Source organism: Gobio gobio (genome assembly GCF_949357685.1).
Source record: "Gobio gobio genome assembly, chromosome: 1".
NCBI classification, from domain to species: Eukaryota; Metazoa; Chordata; class Actinopteri; order Cypriniformes; family Gobionidae; genus Gobio; species Gobio gobio.
This window is the reverse complement of record NC_137097.1, coordinates 38,263,297-38,281,766: the sequence shown is the minus strand read 5'-3', so window position 1 is coordinate 38,281,766 and position 18,470 is coordinate 38,263,297. Positions and strand designations below refer to the sequence as shown.

The 18,470-nt window shown below is 38.4% G+C and overlaps 1 protein-coding gene across 1 annotated transcript; it reads left to right on the top strand.

The window, feature by feature from the left end:
* The first annotated feature begins 778 nt into the window (after positions 1 to 778).
* ndel1b (nudE neurodevelopment protein 1-like 1b) lies at positions 779 to 16,819 on the top strand. The gene is made up of 9 exons (XM_079826013.1): positions 779 to 878; positions 5,123 to 5,217; positions 7,556 to 7,709; positions 10,044 to 10,192; positions 10,373 to 10,509; positions 11,427 to 11,600; positions 11,797 to 11,888; positions 12,043 to 12,188; positions 14,551 to 16,819. Exons 2-9 carry the CDS (start codon positions 5,132 to 5,134, stop codon positions 14,639 to 14,641), a joined length of 1,029 nt encoding a protein of 342 aa, XP_079682139.1. The 5' UTR covers positions 779 to 878; positions 5,123 to 5,131; the 3' UTR covers positions 14,642 to 16,819.
* Positions 16,820 to 18,470: the final 1,651 nt, after the last annotated feature.

The following is an 18,470-nucleotide window of genomic DNA, read 5'->3' as shown; positions in this document are numbered from 1 at the left end:
TAAATATAAATAGGCTATATTTTATTGAAATATATTTCAAGATTAAATAATCAAAAAGAAATATATTTTAATAAAATCTACATAGATATGTTTTAATGTATTATTATTATTTATTGAATAGAAGCATATATATATATATATATATATATATATATATATATATATATATATATATATATATATATATATATATATATATATATATATATATATATATATATATATATATATATATATATAAACACATGGCAAATAAAACCGAAAACAACAATAGACACACAAAGACCTGATTGCAACTTCTATGATTAAATAAACACAATGTAGCCTATATTTATAACTGTGTATATTTAATTTAATTTAAGGGAACTAAATAGTTCAAATGCTGTAAAAAATAACAGAGAAACAATAAGTAAATAAAATCTGCATTTAATAGATATGTTTTCATTTATTATTATTATTATTATTATTATTAGGCAGACGGCCTACTTTACTGTGAAAACCATGACAACCTAACGCGCGTGTGGTGTGATTTACAGTAGGGATATGGTCAAAAAATGAAACATGAATCACTGATCTTTCCCCGTTTTATGAAGCACCCATGTGCGCTGATCGCGTGTGTTTCAAATTCATAAGATCTTTACTGATTACTGTACATCATAAATGAGATATGCGCCTTACGAGCGTTTCAGTGACGTTCTTCTTCTTCTTCTTTGATAATTTCAGTGACGTTAGACTGACGCAAAGACGCAGTGTCGTCATCTTACCGGAAGTTGAAGAGGGAACTCAGTGGAGTCGCGTTGGCATTTCTATCAGCCGACGCTCGAGCTCAGGGGAGACACCGAGCCTGTTCGCCGACCTCAGGAATAGGACATGATAAGGTACAATTTCGTGACGTTTATGATAATTATACATACCGCGTTCAAAGGGCGGCCATGAAACGAACGGCTTTGTCATTTAAACAGACTGTCATCTTAAACTGTCATTCTCTGGCCACTGAAGACCAACAGTTGCTGATTTAAGTGCCGGTTTCTTCTGGCGTAAAGCCAAAACGTCTTTGATTAAACGATTCATATCGTGAGGAATTTAAACCGCAGCTCATTAAGTTGTGATATTAATTATTTAAAAAATATATATATAGACTGTCTAACGTTATATATATTACTTACAAACGTTGGTCAAATTCGCTGGCCTGCCGGGAGAAACATCAACCTTAAAAAATCACGTGCGGTTTATTCGATTCTCAACGAATCAAGATTCTCGCGTTAAGAGCCTTTAGTGAACGGTGTGTGTTTTTGCTAATGTTTAATATTAAATGTTGTGTTCCTGGTTGTTTTTGAATTGATTGTTGACCCCTGGTCGTCTTCTGATTTGGTCATCCTACCTCATTGGTCTTACATCTTAACCTTAGCTAAACAAATGTAGCATTTGTTTGCTAAGTCATGCGTACATAAATATGTAATATACACACACGAACAGTGTGTTTTGAATTATTTACTGTTTACGTTTGTCATTTGTCATGCGCTATAATATTAATGCTAAATACTAAAGTTCACATACAAATATAAATTGTACTTTTAATGTAAGTACATCAATGTTTGTGCTTGTGTTTACGTTTTGTGACATTGGTTTTCTAATGTCATTGCTGTGTTGTCATACCAAAATATACTATAAACGCCAAAAACTTATGTTATAGTAAGTATATGGTAAAGAAAAAAACAACAACATTGATGCTACTTGAAAGCAGTTCCGATAAGTCATATAAGTTGGTACAGATTTCATCCCCAAATCGTTTGGGATATGGCACATGTTTATAGTGTATTACTCAGCAGGATATTGTGTGCTGGATTGTGGTTTCGGAAATAATGTCATCCTTGGGGGAAAAAAACAAAACAAATCTGGCCTTTCCTCTGACTCTGTGTAGTCACTGGCAAAGAGTGTAGGTTGCGGAAAGCATTACATTAGACAGGACCCATCCCACGGCGCTCTGTGGCCGGACAGATGGCCTCACTGTCAGGAGTCAGTTTGGGAGGGGTGAGGAACTCTGCGTGGCGGCTTAAGACATTATAAATGACCACAATTGAAATTACATAAGCTTTGACTGCCCTCAGGAGAGTCTATCCCATTGGAACCAAATCCTGCTACATAGTTGAAAAACACTGGCGGTTTTTGTGTTTGATGAATTGATTATTCTGTACAGGTGTGAATTATTATTATTTTTCTTTAGCATATGCTGTTTTATTAAATTTGAGAGATTTTTGTTCACCTTTTAAATCAATATTTTTACTTTTCTGCTTAATCTGTTGTGTCTGTCTACTAAAGATGAGTCTCTAAAGAATATTTACCCAACAAATAGGGTTGTGCGATATTGACAAATGATATCTCAATATTTTCTCGATAATGATATTTTGCTGAGTGTGTTATTGTGCTTGTACCTTGGCATGCCTAGGACTGCAGTGGACAGCGGAGGGAGCGGACTCCTTAAGTTTTTGATATTATTCATATTCTGTGTGGTGGTCAGTTCACAGCATCATCTTTCGTGTCAATTTCATAAATGTAATACAATGTAATTATAATAATAATATGTATTGCAGAGATGCTGTGACTTTGAACTATTTTCATTGGCGAAATAGAGCAGAAACAGGCAATATTGTGTCGAAAATGTAAGTCACTTAATATTAACTTCTTGTTTAGTAAACTTGTATAAAATCAATATCACGTTTATCATGCTGACACCTGGAGAAAAACTGCACTCTTTGTGTGATATTATCAACCGTATTAAATTATATAAATATAGACTAAATCACTCAGTGAAAGCATGCACTAAATGCGCACCCACACTATCTACAAGACTACATCACGTATGCATGCACTCTCTGGGTGTGTGTGAGGGATATAGCCTTACTCGATAATGTCAGATCCACATTGCTAAAAAAACAACAATTACGATATTATCGCAGGCAATATATATATATTGCACACCCACAAACGTAAAGTTAGACATGACCTCAAACAAAGTAAGTTTCAAGTTGTGACATCCAGGGCTGGAACAGTCATGTAAATTCAAGTTTTGCCAATTAATTGGCACTGATAACCGATTGTGGGATTGAGACGAGAGTGGCCTCTAGAGGCTAAAATTAAAACTCTCACTGCCGCCTCATGGTGTTTGTTTTGACACTTTAGATGCAGACTTTTAAACAGACAATGAAATGGCCTTGTATTTCCGACCTTTTTCGTGGTCATTTATAAACTTGGTGTAGGTTTATAAATGATTTACCTTACAAATCTGATAAAATGGCATGCATTGCGTTCCCAGATGAACGTAATAAGCAACTCAAACTCACCGCATATGCAGAGATGGATTCTCACCTGTGGAATGTGCCACTTCTGGTATTTTGCCAGCTACTCGACACGGGTAAATTGCACTCGAATAGTACTCGAGTACTCGAATTTAATCGAGGAATCGTGACAGCCCTACACGGTACCTCACAATAATATAAAAAATGCAACAATTCTGCGATAATCAATATATTGCTTGACAATCCTTTAATGATATTCCGATATCGGTCTAACTATGAAAACAAAATGCCTGTGAAAAGGTCAACTGCAGGTTTTCCAGACTTTGGACTTATCTATTATTTCACTCGCACTGATGTCCGTCATCCCGTGAAAAACCTCTTTTGCTGAGGCTAGTTAACTTTATTTTCGCATTTCCCTCATTCATGTGTTGAGCGCCACCTCAAGGAGCCATGAAGTAGAGACGCTGAGAGCATGGAAATCTATTTAAAGCAACTTATTTTATTAATGAAAATCTCGATTAATTTGCGCTAGTGTATCGATTCTCGTATCACACGGAGAAGGACAGCAATATTTTGCCCTATCAATATTTTGTCCCACCCCTAATTGTAAATTATCTATTTACATCAGTTTATATCCAGCTGGTCACTTTTATGCATCCGTTATGCAGTGAAGTTGCATATTTAAAGCTAGTGACATGAGACAGCTAACTCTTCTCTTTTCTGATGAGCAAACCACAACCATCTAATCAATTACTGATGGACAAAATCAAGTCCCGGCCCTACATTTTTTTGTTTTATACGTTTTATACGTCACAATAGGCAAGAAAAGACTATCACAACTTCCGTTTCATGTCGACTTCAAGTATGATAATTGAAATCTTAATTCAGATGTTTCAAACCTGATGTCGGTTTGCTTGTTGTACTTTCATATTCACAATAATGAGGGTGTGATAAGTTACTATTTAATGTGTCCAATTCTATGGAGATCCCTCCTAGTCATTTACAACAGGAATCTAGAAGGTGTGGGGAAGCACTGGGTCACACCATGTGGCACTGCTGAGAATCCGGAGAATTCAGAGATGCGTGGAATATTTCTGACTGTTTTAGAAGCAGAACAGGTTCTTCTGCTACTAGTTTAGGGTCGCCTTGTGCTGAGCGAAACTGATGTCTGCGGCTCACTGCTCTTCATCATGTCAGATCCAATGAGAGATTGCACACAAAATGCCCAACGGTAGGGATTAATTGAGTGAAAGTTTTCAGAAAAACACTGGATCTCTGTGCTTGTTAAACAAATGATGTCCCAAAACAAGACCACGATGAAGAATGTTAATGAGGCGTTGTTTTAGTCACATTTAGGCACATGCACGTCTAAGTGTGCTTAATGTTTTTGAAAAGGGCAATAGCTGTGACCATTTATCTTAAACTGAGCAAACTTTTCTGTAGGGAAGGACTGCTTTATGCTTCTGTGATAAATGGTTTCACATTTGATATCTATAAAGGCTTATTTAATGCCAGACTGAAAATGTAGTCCTTTGCTCACCTCCATTTCATTCTAAACCTGTGTCACTTTCTACTGTGGAACACAAAAGGAGACCTTAGAATATCCTTGCTTTTACCATACAATTACCAGTTAACAAAACTGAGCCAAAGATAAAACCAATACAACATTTTTATTGGGCTTGTGTCAAATGAGGACACACACCATGGGCCCTCAGCATGGGTTCTGTTTGTGGGGTTGTACCAGGACAAAACCGCAGCAGGGAGGTGCAAACGAACAGGCTCAGTGTGTCTCTCAGGACCGCTCTAATTCCCATCTGCTTCCACAGGTCTCCACCATGGACACAGAGATGATGCCGAAATTCTCCTCGAAAGATGAGGAAATCGATTACTGGAAATGCTTGTCTCTCAAATACAAGAAGAGGTAGGCTGAAGTCATTCACTACTAAATATAGCAACCAGCTGAGCCTTTTTACAACTGTGCAGTTTACCTTTATATAAAAGCCATGGGGAGTCCCCACAAATGATCCTGATTGTTTTTTGGTTTAACTTGGCCACATTCTTTTAGTTAAACTTTGGCTGGCTGAGGCAGCAACAATTGTTTCCGTGTTCATTCCTACAATCGCAAGCCCTGCAGTTGGTGAATGCCTGTAAATATGACTATAGCACTTTTTGTCATGGGAAAACATGAGAAAATTCCACCACACACAGAGCCTTTCACTGCCTCTGACAAAAGGGATACACTGAAACACTGTGAAGATGCACCACAGCCCCAGTTATTGTGTTGGGCATCTCATAGGGTCATTTGTTTAATGTGTCATGCTTGAAACATGATGTTGAGCTCTCGGATACATTATAGTCAAGCTGGATTTCCTTTTGAAGTGCTTGATGTGAAAAAAAAAATAGGTTATGTGATCAATGAAATGGTATATGCTAGTTCTCATTCTAAAGAACAATAGTTATAGGAAATCCATACCCATGTAGTTTCAGTCCCAAAATGCACTCTATGCAAGTTCTTCTCTGACGTTCTACAACCAGACAACTGGCGATTGAATGATACCTGTTGCCACTGGTCAAACTGTGTTGGTGCAGTGTGAATTAGCCTTAAGTGTACTGAAAGAGTCATCATTTACTCACCCTCATGTTGTTCCAAACCTGTAAGACTTTTGTTCATCTTCAGAACTTTTTACTATTTTTTTCATGAAAATAAAATGTTTCATTGAAGAAAAGTAGATTTTTGTTTGTATTATATGCTGTCAATTGTAGTTCTTAGAAAGAAAATCTGTATCGGCTGTTCACACTTAGAGAAAAAAAATAAAATTTCGACCCCGGCCAAGAAAATTGCAATCGGTGCATAAACTAAAAACTTGCAACAATCTTTCATTGAGACATGTCTGCAAAAGCAGGATTTGAAAGCATTGTTTTTTTTTTAGCTCAGACCATGTCCATGACTTAGCCAAAAGTGGACTAAGAGTGTCTCTGATCTAAAACAGAGCTGGCAGTTGGTGCTGGCACTAATGCTGACCGTGTGTCTGCTGGTGGTCTCTCCGTTTTGCTCTGAACTCCTACACAGTTTCACCACGTGCACATGCTCCTCCTGGGCTGTGGTTTTACTGCCTCAGAACTCTGGTTGGAGCACAGGAAGTTCTCGAATCCCAGGAATTTCCTGCTGAGGAAGGGGCAGAACATGCTTTCCTCGAAATAGTCGCACAAATTAGTCGGCCTTTTAAAGCCCCTTTACCTCACTTGACAACATCAAGCCTTAAAGGCGTAAGCAACCAACCACAACATCCTTGCATCATGATTGTGAGGAAAACATGGCGCACATTTACTTGGTTTATACATGTTTGGGGTCGGTAAGATTTGTAAAATGTTATTTGATCAAAAATACAGCATTTATTTTGAAATGGAAATCTTTTGTAACATTATAGATGTCTTTACTGTCACTTTTGATCAGTTTAATGCATCAATGCTGATGAAAGTATTAATTTAAAAAAAAATATTACCGACCCTCAAACTTTTGAACAGTAGTGAGTAATACCCCCAGTATCTTTATGGACTGAAAATGTGCATTTGAGCAGCTTCCTGTTGTCGAGTGAGTGTTTTGTGCTGAGGTAGGCAGGCCGCATGTGTCTGGTATTTCAGTAAAGGAGGGAGGAGGTGACAGATTTAAGGTTCCCTCTGCACATGACATGAGGAGGCCTAGGGGAAGTGACCAGGGTTAAAGGGATGTGCGATGTCAAACAGCACCACATGGCTTCGGAAACGCAGTCTAAAAACAACCAGGACCATGAGTCTGTTGAGCTCATTTCCTGACACCAGACCCCACTATTCATCTCTAGTCGGTCTGTGACCCCTGACCCCTGACCTTCAAGGGTTCAACGTGAACATTTGGCCGTGCAGATGCATAAAGTGGATGTTTTCCACAGCTGCATCACTTCGTGCCCTGGGATGCTCCTGACTATCAGACAACAGAAACTGCTGAATTCTGCTTTGAGATGATTAGGTTAAACTGGGTGTCACTTTTGGACCACTTTTAGGACCTCCAGTCTGAATGACCCCAGCCCTGGGTGACTGTAATTCATTATCTGCGTTAGCACCAGCTGTCAAGGCCTAAATGCTTGTAGCATGTCAGCTCTTTGTTGCAGTCTGGGTGTCAATTTGCATTGCATAGTTAATGTGATGAATGTGCCGCCACTGTTCCAGATGGCTGGTGACGTGGGTTTTTTTGTTTTTTTGTTGCTATGTTTGCATGTCTGCAGTTGTCATGACGCTCAGGAGGAGCTGCAAGAGTTTCAGGAAGGCAGTCGGGAGCTGGAGGCCGAGCTGGAAGCTCAGCTGGGTCAGGCTGAACACCGCATCCGAGACCTGCAGTCAGAGAACCAGCGGCTGAAGAGCGAGGTGGACACACTCAAGGTAGATAAGAGAAGGAATTTCCTTGCTCTTTTGAAATGATACAAAAAGCTCTCTCAGTTTCATTTCCACACATGGTCCGGCTGGACTGTGAAAATGGGTTTAGAAATCATCACATTATTGGGGTGAATCTCATGAAAACATGTCAAGCATGTTCAGGTCAGATTTCATTCTAATACAAAAAGAAAAAAATTGTAAATCAGATTTTCCTTAAAATGAAGCCTATTTGGGATGCATAATGTGTTCAAAGGTTTAAAATCAAGATTTTTTAAGAAGTTACTTTTATTTAGCAAGGATGAAATAAATTGATCAAAAGTGACATTTATAATGTTATACTGTTTTCAACATTGATAATAATAAATGTTTCTTGAGCAGCAAATCATCAAATCAGAATGATTTATGAATGATCATGTGACACTGAAGACTGGAGTAATGATGCTGAAAATTCAGCTTATTTCTTTATTTTGCATTGTTACATTTATTGTCCAAATTAAATGAATATATAATCTAATATAATTAATAAATTGACATTTTACCACCCAAATTCTCGTTACTGTACTGCCAAAATACTTTAATTGAAATTGTAATGTATATATGTACGTAATGGTAGTGTTTGTTGTGTACTTTTTTTATGCGGTTATATTTATTTAAAAAAAAAAGCAATTATTCCAATACTCGAAGCAATATTCAGTAATCTAGTGAGAATCACCATTGAGGCCTTATCCACACTTAGGATTTTGTTTGAAAAAATCTTTTTTCTCTCCATTTGAAATTTAAAAACGCTGCTTTCGCATTCTAGTGTGGACTGAAAAAAAAATGGAGGCTTTCGAAAACGATGCAGTTTTAGTCATGTGACCCATTCATCCCAAAGCAAAAAGGTGGACAATGTTGTACCACTGTTTTTTTTTTTATTAAATTTTTTTAGCTCCTCTCCATTTTGATAGCATTAATGTGAACTCGTCTGACCTACAGCAACAACTCCACCTCATTGTCCGTCCATTAAAAAAACTTTTCCTCAACATTGCCGCGACATATCAAAGAGGTGGACAGTAAATAAACGCCTTGTGAAAATGCAGCGCTAAAGCGTCTTATGTTTTACTCATGCGATATGCTAGTGTGGACGGAGAGCGTTTTTAAATGAAAACACCGTTTTCAAATGTATCTGGATTAGTGTAGACCTGAGATGAATGGAAACATGTTTAGATACTAGTAACCTGATGATTGAGAGCATGAAGAGTATGTAGTAAGTGGACTTTGGCAAAATCAAATACAACACAAGTGTACAGTTTGGCTCCTCTATGGGTACAAAAGCACCTAATCGCAGGCATATCTCCACACACCTCTAATCTGCAGTTTTTATCTCTATCTCTAAAAGATCAGCAGTGTAGCCAATCTGCTCAGTCAAGAACATCCCACAGTGCTGTGATGCAGCAGTGCCCAGTGTGAGAGCTGTCGAGGGTCTCGGTTAATCCCAAGAGCGCTGTAATTGGATGTCAGGATGAAGAGGAAGAAAATAGAAGGCTAATGGCTCAGCAGAAAAGTTTACTTATAGCACAGTTGTTCCTCTAAGACCCTGACAGAAATATCTTGATAATGGCTTGGATCTAAGTGGACATTTGATTTATACAGCTTGCTTATATTTGGCCAAGGTCTCCTTACCCAAATTAAATGCAAACTGATTGCTTGTGCTGTCCCAGAAAGCACGATCATTAACTGATTCGCATTCTCCACAGCACTAGCCTTTGCCCACTGTCCTTGCATCCATTTTGTAGAATATGGGACACTCATTATTTTGCCATGGTCCAAAACAATACGCTTATTTAGACTAAAAGAAATGGGGTGGACAAAGTGGGTTACATACAGAAGTCGGGAAGGTTGCCATGTGCACTGGAATTCCTCCTTTTCCTGTTCCTTATTTAAAGGACAGTAATCAAAAATGAAGACAAATGCAAGTAAAAAATGATGGTTTTCACCTCTTTAAGAAACTGAGGCTGACTTGTCACCATTGTGCCAAGCAATTCTTGAGCTACAGTTATTGAACCAGAACGTCTCTGATTCGGATAGGATTGGGCTCTCTGTAGTTACGGTGGGAATATCTCTGTGTGCGTTATGGAAGGTCACATGCTCTTGATACGGTTCTGCTTCTTAATTTTGATATGTTTGATACAAGAACATGCAAGGGAAAGTAGTCCGGTCTGAAAGGGACTGTGGAATTATTTGTAAAAAACAATCAAACTTTATAGCTAATACGGTTTCTCACCAGCTATTGTCAGAAAGTTCAACTTGTTTTGAGGGTTGGTAACTCAGACTGTCTCCCCCCTGTGTCCCTGACTGCAGGAGAAACTGGAGCAGCAGTATGCCCAGAGCTATAAGCAGATCTCCATGCTGGAGGACGACCTGGTCCAGACGCGTGGCATCAAGGAGCAGCTGCACAAATATGTCAGGGAGCTGGAGCAGGCCAACGACGACCTGGAGAGAGCCAAGAGGTACAGGACCAGATCTTTGTCATTCTAAAATAACTTTGCTCTGAATTGCTAGACTGCTTTTGTATGGACCATTTAGAAATGGCTTACATCATTACCAATGTCCAACAAATCTGGACCAAACTACATGGACCAAGTGTTGTGCTAAAGATATATTTACAAGGATGGTTTGGATTTGTGCAGGGCCACCATCACATCTCTGGAGGACTTTGAACAGAGGTTAAACCAGGCGATAGAGCGGAACGCCTTCCTGGAGAGCGAACTGGACGAGAAGGAGTCTCTCCTGGTCTCAGTGCAGAGGCTGAAGGATGAAGCTAGAGGTAAACTTTACTACAGGACAGGACATTAACTTTTTTGCTTACCAGACACTGTGGTTAGTGGTTTTCCAATGTTACTAGCCACTCAGCGCTTTCACTGGCCACAATTTTTACATTATACCATGGGATAAAAGGCGGGTTTGTGTGTGGCTCGCTGTCAGAGAGATGAGAGGGAGAGAACGCGCAGTCAATAGATCAATAGATCCTCATAAATACTACACACTGCACCTTTAAATGTTTCATTAATGTGTCGAAAAATTGCACTGTTTATTATTTAAGATGCCTTTTTACAAGACTAATATTGAAAAATGTATATATTATATCTAAAAATCGAGCCCTGCTACAGGACACTCTTCATTGCAGCACAGCAATTAAATGAACGTAGCTGACAAAAATTGACTCGTTGCTCAGCTTTTGAAGTCGGCATATTACGACGAGTTTGCTTTCTAATTGCAACTTGTATCTGAGTGAAATGGCTTATCATATGAGGAAGAAACATGTAGGACAGGACTTGATTTTATCAATTGGGAACAGATAGTATTGTAGAAGTGTTCCATACAAACTAAATGGTTTCGTTTGAGTGACCGGTTGCTGGAGGGAAGGGACTGAAACTTTAATCATTTATAAGAAACTTGACAACATTCCATATAAATAAGCATAGCCATTTTTTTTACTTTAAAAGCCATCAAAAATGTTGGTGTATGTGTGAACCTTAATGAACTTACAATGGAAGTCAAGGTATTCCGGACAGAAATTAAAACTGAAATCTCCAGGGGCAGGTTTTTGTGCCGGCTGATCAAACAGACATGTCTTTCTGTGGTAATCAACTTGTGCAGATGCCATCTAGTTGAAGAATTGAACAAAACATTCCATTGAAGTGTGTTCTGGTTTATCAGTGCAAAATGTGCATGTTCATGTAGACTTGCGGCAAGAGTTGGCTGTCCGAGAGAGGACTTCAGATGTTGCCAGGATGTCGGCCCCCAGCTCTCCCACCCTAGACATTGATAAGACGGACTCTGCCGTGCAAGCCTCACTGTCCCTCCCGGCCACACCTGTAGGGAAAAACATGGAGCATCCTTTCATTGCTTCCAAAGGTTGGTGTGAAACTGTAAAATGAAAAAAAACATTTTCTTATTGTTTTTATTTGTAAACTTTTATGCAAAATCAAAATTGTATTGGACTCCTTGTTCGCCATTGAAATTTGTGTCAATTTTTGCGCACTTTCTTTTAACAGTATCACTGCCAACAGTAAAATTCATGTTACCTTTTATTATTTTTTTTTCTCCAAAGCATTGACCAACGGCTATGGAAACTCTCCCCTCACACCATCTGCACGCATCTCGGCCCTTAACATCGTTGGTGACCTTCTGCGGAAAGTCGGGGTAATTCCTGAATACTTTAATCATGAAACTGATCTGTGTGTGTGATTAATTTAACACTTAGACAGAACTGCTTGTGATACCTGTATCAAAACAGATAATAAAAAAATGGATGCAAATACAGATTGGAAAACATGGGATGTCTCTGTTTGTGCAGGCTCTTGAGTCCAAACTAGCTGCATGTAGGAACTTTGCCAAGGACCAGGCAGCTAGGAAAAGTTACACCACAGGAAATGGAAACCTCATCAACAGCAATGCAACCAAGTTCTCTCATTCACTTCACACTACGTATTTTGACAAGACGTAAGTGTTTGGATTACCATTGTCTGCTCACCAGACCTACACAACTGCAAAGGTTTCTGATTTGTTAAACATTTGTTTCTTAAATGTGTGAAATATATTTAACGGATATTAAATACTAGAGATACTATTATTATATATTAATTAGGGCTGTGCAAATTAACGCGTTAACACAAGTGATTAATTTTATCAGCTTAACGCATTCAAAATATTTTACGCAATTAACGCAGTGTCCGTTTTTTGCCCAGCATTACATTATATGATCACGCTCTTATTCATCTTAATGCTTTTAAACCATCTAAGCGCGACAAGACACAAGAGAACACGTTGTACGTCAGTGTCCTGTCTGTGTGTGTGCGTCGCATGTCAGCTGGGACACGCACAGACAGACTCGCATCAGTCTCGTGCACACATTGAGTTCTCTTTTGCTCTTGAACAAACAATAACAACAACACAGAGAATTTTGCCAAAACGCAAAGTATTTGTCAAGTATTCTCATATTATGAGTCTTAAATTAGTTAAATAACGCCTTAAATGAACTTTAAAGAGTTGTGAGGAAATGAGATGCGCGGGACAGCGCGTCAGATCCGCGTCACGTTTGGCAGCGGCAGATCTTAGTGACAGGAGCACTGATGATTCCTGTCATTAATGTTCATCTAAGAACAATGGGAACAGAAAATTGTAGCTTTAAAAATGATTAATCTATATTTAATTTATTATTTATGCAGTTAAAGTGTTTGTTAACTATTACATTTCTGTATATGTCTAACAGGGAAGGCCACAGGTAAATATAACATTTATTATAATGGGTTTATGTAAAGATTGTTTTAAGTTCACTTAAATTAAAAGTTTTTTTTTTTTTTTAAGCATAATAAATGTTGAAATTGGTAGCTTTCAGTTATACTGTAATGTAATGTCATTAATGTTTCATAGAGACATTAGTATCGGTTATACTGGCCTTCATTCATAAAAACAACAAATATTTAAAATATGCTGTATTTAAATAGTTTCTACATTAATTTGGAGAGTAACTGAAATTAATACAATATTAAAAACGTAAAAAAATATTTATTGCGGTTAATTACAGAAGAAATGTGATTAATTAGTTGTTGTTTTTTATCGATTCCCAGCACTAATATTAATATGATATATTACTATATTATTAGTAGCAGTTTAATGCGTTTCAATTTATTTTTCCATAATTGACTTCAATAGAAAATTCCACCATTCGCTCCTTTCTTTCTTTTGATATCTGCTCAGTATTAGAGATACTACTACTACTACTATTACTAGTAGCAGTAGTTTTTTTCGGCCAGTTAGATTTGTTTTTAGCTAACAGTAAGTCTGTTTATTAAGTCATTCACCTTCATAATAAATATCACATTTATAATAAATATAGGTGTTGTTTTATTTAATTGTCAAAATTAGGGTGACCAGATTTCTGAAATGTAAACCAGGGACATTTCCTAGTTCAGTGGTCAAAATATCATTTAAATTTCACTTATTATATATGAACCAACAACAGAGACAATACATTTGTGCAAATTTAGCTTTTTAATTGTTATAGGTTTCATATTATAACAATGAATCATTATGATGTTTGTTCTTTTCTAATTGTATTTAATATTTAAATTTTTCCTAACTGTAAATACACTCTCGCTTTTGAAAATGGATCTTGACTATAATTAGGGTTATCATTTTTCTTTTTGTGTATGTGCTTAAAGGGTTAGTTCACCCAAAGAATTTAAATTCTGGCATTAATATGAGCAAAGGTCTTATGGGTTTTTACTGCTTTTACAATTTATTTTTCCATAATTGACTTATTTTTCCATAATTGACTTCTATAGAAATTTTAACCTGCTCCAACAAACGGGTTCAATAATTTGCATTTGGAGTGGCATTCTGCACTTTTTCTTCTAGTGAAGATTCTTCTAAAGGCACACTTCCTCTTCTACGTGATTGCTAAAATCTCACTAGATTATTGTGCCAGATAGCCTTGTTTTTATGTAAAGTAGAGTCACTTATCTTGTGTGTCATTTTATATAATCAAAACAAAATTGAATTGAGTTGAATTGTTTGCTCATAAAGCTCCCTCTCTAAGATCTGGATTGATCTAGAAAGTGCTACTTGCTTCTAATTTTTTGTCTTCTCTCACTTAGAGGAATTTGTTTTTCATTGTTTTTAACCAAAAGTTAATCAATTTATGATGCAGGAAATCTTTTATTTGAAAAATCAATCAAGAAGTTATAACCTTGCGACCTAGCTTGCAGCCCCCTCTGGTGGTGAAAAGTGCTATGTTATGATGACATGGCATCAGTATGAGTTTCGTGTTTTTTGATGTTTTTCTCACGGCTGTTGTTCACAGGACTATGAACGGACTGGACCCTGGTGCCTTGACCGCCATGGCTCCCCCGCGAACCGTGTCTCCTCCCGGCATGCTCCCTCTCAGCGTGTGACAGACGGTCGAGCTCCACACAAGCTCGGACACATTGTGGAAATGGAGAGGACACTCGAAAGAATGTGTGAGTGTGTGCGTAAGAGAGACTGAGATGACGTGCCTCAAGCGTGTCTGACAGATACATGTCAGGCGCGAGGGGGCCGTTCCTGTGAGCGTCCCGCGTGGTTCTGTTGACCTCTGTTCTCACGAGGTCTCACTTAAAGCCAGCAAAAACGACAAAGGTCTGAGTCGGACCACAGCTTCTGCGTGAGTGTTTTTAGTGTGCCGCACAATTTAAAAGATATTTAGCAAAGATGAAAATGATAAAAAAAGAACGAAAAGGGATTTTCTTTGAGGAGCACTGTATGCTTGACGCAAGAGAGTGTGTCTGTCGTATGAGTGTTCGGGGCATGTATGGGATCTGAACGTCCCCTCAGCTTTGATTTACATGTTCACTGTTTTCAGGTTCAGTAAAGGGTCTTAATGTGGAGGTCAGCAGATGTGTTTTTTTTTACTGGAATGAATGCCAAGAAAACCGTCATGTTAAATAACATCGCCTACCTTTAAAAGCGCCTGTTTAATGAATTATTAACCCAGCTGGCTGGACACCAGTCTGCTTAATGCAACCTCTCTTTTAGGGCTTCAAAAGGTATGTTTGTTTTCAAGACACTTGCACTTCCACAGTTACTGTGTTTTGATCCCATGAGCCGCAGTGGTCATCGTCACCCTGTAGTGACACAAACGACAAATACTGTTTAACGGCTTTGACTGTAAATCAGTCTCTGTGCAATGTGACCATCCTTACAGAACTCGTCAGTGGTTGTACAAACCTCATTTCTATCCCATGTGCCTCTGGATCTGCTGGTGAGTTTGATATTCACTGTTTATTTATTTCACTCATGGAACGGAAGCCAACTTATGTTTATCACAAAGTTCTGTTCATTTACGCCAAACGCCAGCGTCAAGTATTGCAGCACTTGTTAGTGTTAATTTACCCCTTTGAGTCTTTGATTTCACACGCACTTTGTTGGCTGTTTTGTTATATTTCATGTATATAGATTTGTAAACGTAGCAGCGTTGCCCAGTAAAGTCTGTAGATACTAAAATTGGGCTGATGTGCTGTTTAATTTATTTCAGAAACTTTATGGCATGTTTTGACACAAGGATTGAATTTTACATACTTTGCATTGGTTTAAAAGCATATATCAAGATGTAAAATTGGTTGTCTAATATGTGCAAATAAATAAAGAGAAAATAAGTGTTGAGTTGTTTCTTTAACAGTCGTGCTGTAAACCGCAGTCATGGAAAACCGGGGACATTTAGGAAATGTCATCAATGTTATGCAATATGGTGCACTTATATGCCTTGGTTAGTAATTCTAATTTATAGTTTGTACAATATGCTTATTATAGAATTTAATTGATATTTTGACACAAACAGGCTTGACATTTTAAGAGTGACCTACTGACAGACGCAACCATTTTTTTTTATTTAGAAGGGTACTTCAGCGCTGGAAAGATGAATGTGTATTTACATTGGGTCATTTATGTTGTAGAAATATGAAATTATTTTAGAAGTTGGTGCCTTCTAGACTGAGAAAAGCCAGAAAATGTATTTTTGGCTCATATGGATGAAAGACAACAACTCCCAGAATGCACTTGCTATGTGCCCTACGAGGCCACTTCCAAGCCACGCCTACCTGTTACATCTCTTGCCCACCGCAGCACCGCCCCCACCGTCGTTTTGATTTTTATAGTAATAAAATAATTTAGTTCAGTTAGAGAACAGACACTACGCTTAAAAACTGAACGTGTCTGCTCAATACAGCACGAGCTGAATGAGAGTCGCAGTACAAACACAGCAGGAGTCAGATTTCATTCATCAGAGAGTGAGGAGCTGACAGACCAGTTGATCGCGGAAGATTTGGTTTCAAAGTGAAATGCGCCTATTTAAGTGAGTTTGTCATTGTACCGTTTTGTTGTTGTGTTTTCATGAACCCGCCCCCCGAATTGGCGCCAATTTTAAACCGAAACTAAAATGAGCATGACCGACCGGCATTCATTCACGCACGGCCGCATTGTCATTCATTCACAGTGCGTGTCCAGTCTGGTGTGTTTTCAGTTCATGCCTATGGAAGCTTAAAGGATGAGTTCACTTTTAAATAAACTGTTGCTGATAATTTACTCACCCCCATGTCATCCAAGATGTCCATGTCTTTCTTTCTTCGGTCGAAAAGAAATGAAGGTTTTTGATGAAAACATTCCAGGATTTTTCTCCATATAATGGACTTCAATGGGCTCCAAACGGTTCAAGGTCCAAATGACAGTTTCAGTGCAGCTTCAAAGGGCTTTAAACCATTCCAGACAATGAATAAGGGTTTTATCTAGCGAAACAATCTCTCATTTAAAAAAAATTAATAATTTAAGTGTTATAAAGCACAAATGCTCGCCTTGCTCTGTTCTGTGATGCACGTTCGTGATGTCACGTAATACGCAATTACGGACGGTGTCTCCAGTTAATTTTGGGGCTTTAAACGATACCAGATGATGGATAAGGGTCTTCTCTAGCGAAACGATCGCATTTAAAAAAATAAAATAAAAATCAACCGTTAAAAGCCATAGAGAATAAGTGTGTTTTCAATTGAGCTTTAAAAATGCCAATTGAGGGTACAGATCTGATGTCAGGTGGAAGGGTATTCCACAGTCTCAGACCAGCAACAGAAAATGCCTGACCCTTTAGATTTCAGGTGTGTTTTAGGAATTTCGAGTAGTAGGCAATTTAATGATCTTTGAGGTCTTCTAGAATTCATGATTTAGATTCGTAGTATATTCTGGGGCCAGACCGTGGACAGCTTTATAGACATAGAGCAACACCTTTTAAAATGAATCTGAAATTTAACCGGTAGCCAGTGCAGTTTTTCTAATACTGGGGTAATATGCTCCCTTTTCTTAGTGCTCGTGAGGAGCCTCGCAGCCGCATTCTGGACCAATTGTAATTTCTAAATAAGAGATTGATTTGCTCCAAAATAAATTGCATTACAATAATCCAAGCGGGAGGAAGTAAATGCATGAATTACAGTCTCATGATCAGCAACAGACAAAAAAGATTTCATTTAAGCAATAGACCTCAGATGAAAAAAACAACTTGTTAACTCATTTAATCTGAGCAGCAAATAAGGATGAGTCAAATATTACACCCAGATTCCTTATCTGGGGCCGGACATTCGTTGACCAAAGACCCAAAACATCTTTTAAGTCGCTTGTCATTTGGCCCAAAAATGTTAACTTCAGATTTGGTCACATTAAGCTGGAGACGGTTTTGCTCTAACCAGCACTTCACCTCCTCAAGACATAATGACAGGGTGGAGACAACCTGTAATGTTGAGAACTTAAATTTATGGTGCCTTTTGGCAAACTCCAGGCGGGCTGTCATGTGTCTTTTACTGAGGTGTGGCTTCCGTCTGGCCACTCTACCATACAGGCCTGATTGATGAAGTGCTGCAGAGACGGTTGTTCCTCTGGAAGGTTCTCCTCTCTCCACAGAGAAACATTGGAGCTCTTTCAGAGTGACCATCAGGTTTTTGTTCACCACCCTGACTAAGGCTCTTCTCCCCTGATTGCTCTGTTTGGCCAAGCGGCCAGCTCTAGGAAGAGTCCTGGTGGTTCCAAACTTCTTCCATTTACAGATGATGGAGGCCACTGTGCTCACTGGGACCTTCAATGCTGCAGAAATGTTTCTGTACCCTTCCCCAGATCTGTGCCTCGATACAATCCTGTCTCGGAGGTCTACAGACAATTCCTTGGACTTCACGGCTTGGTTTGTGCTTTGACTTGCACTGTTAGCTGTGG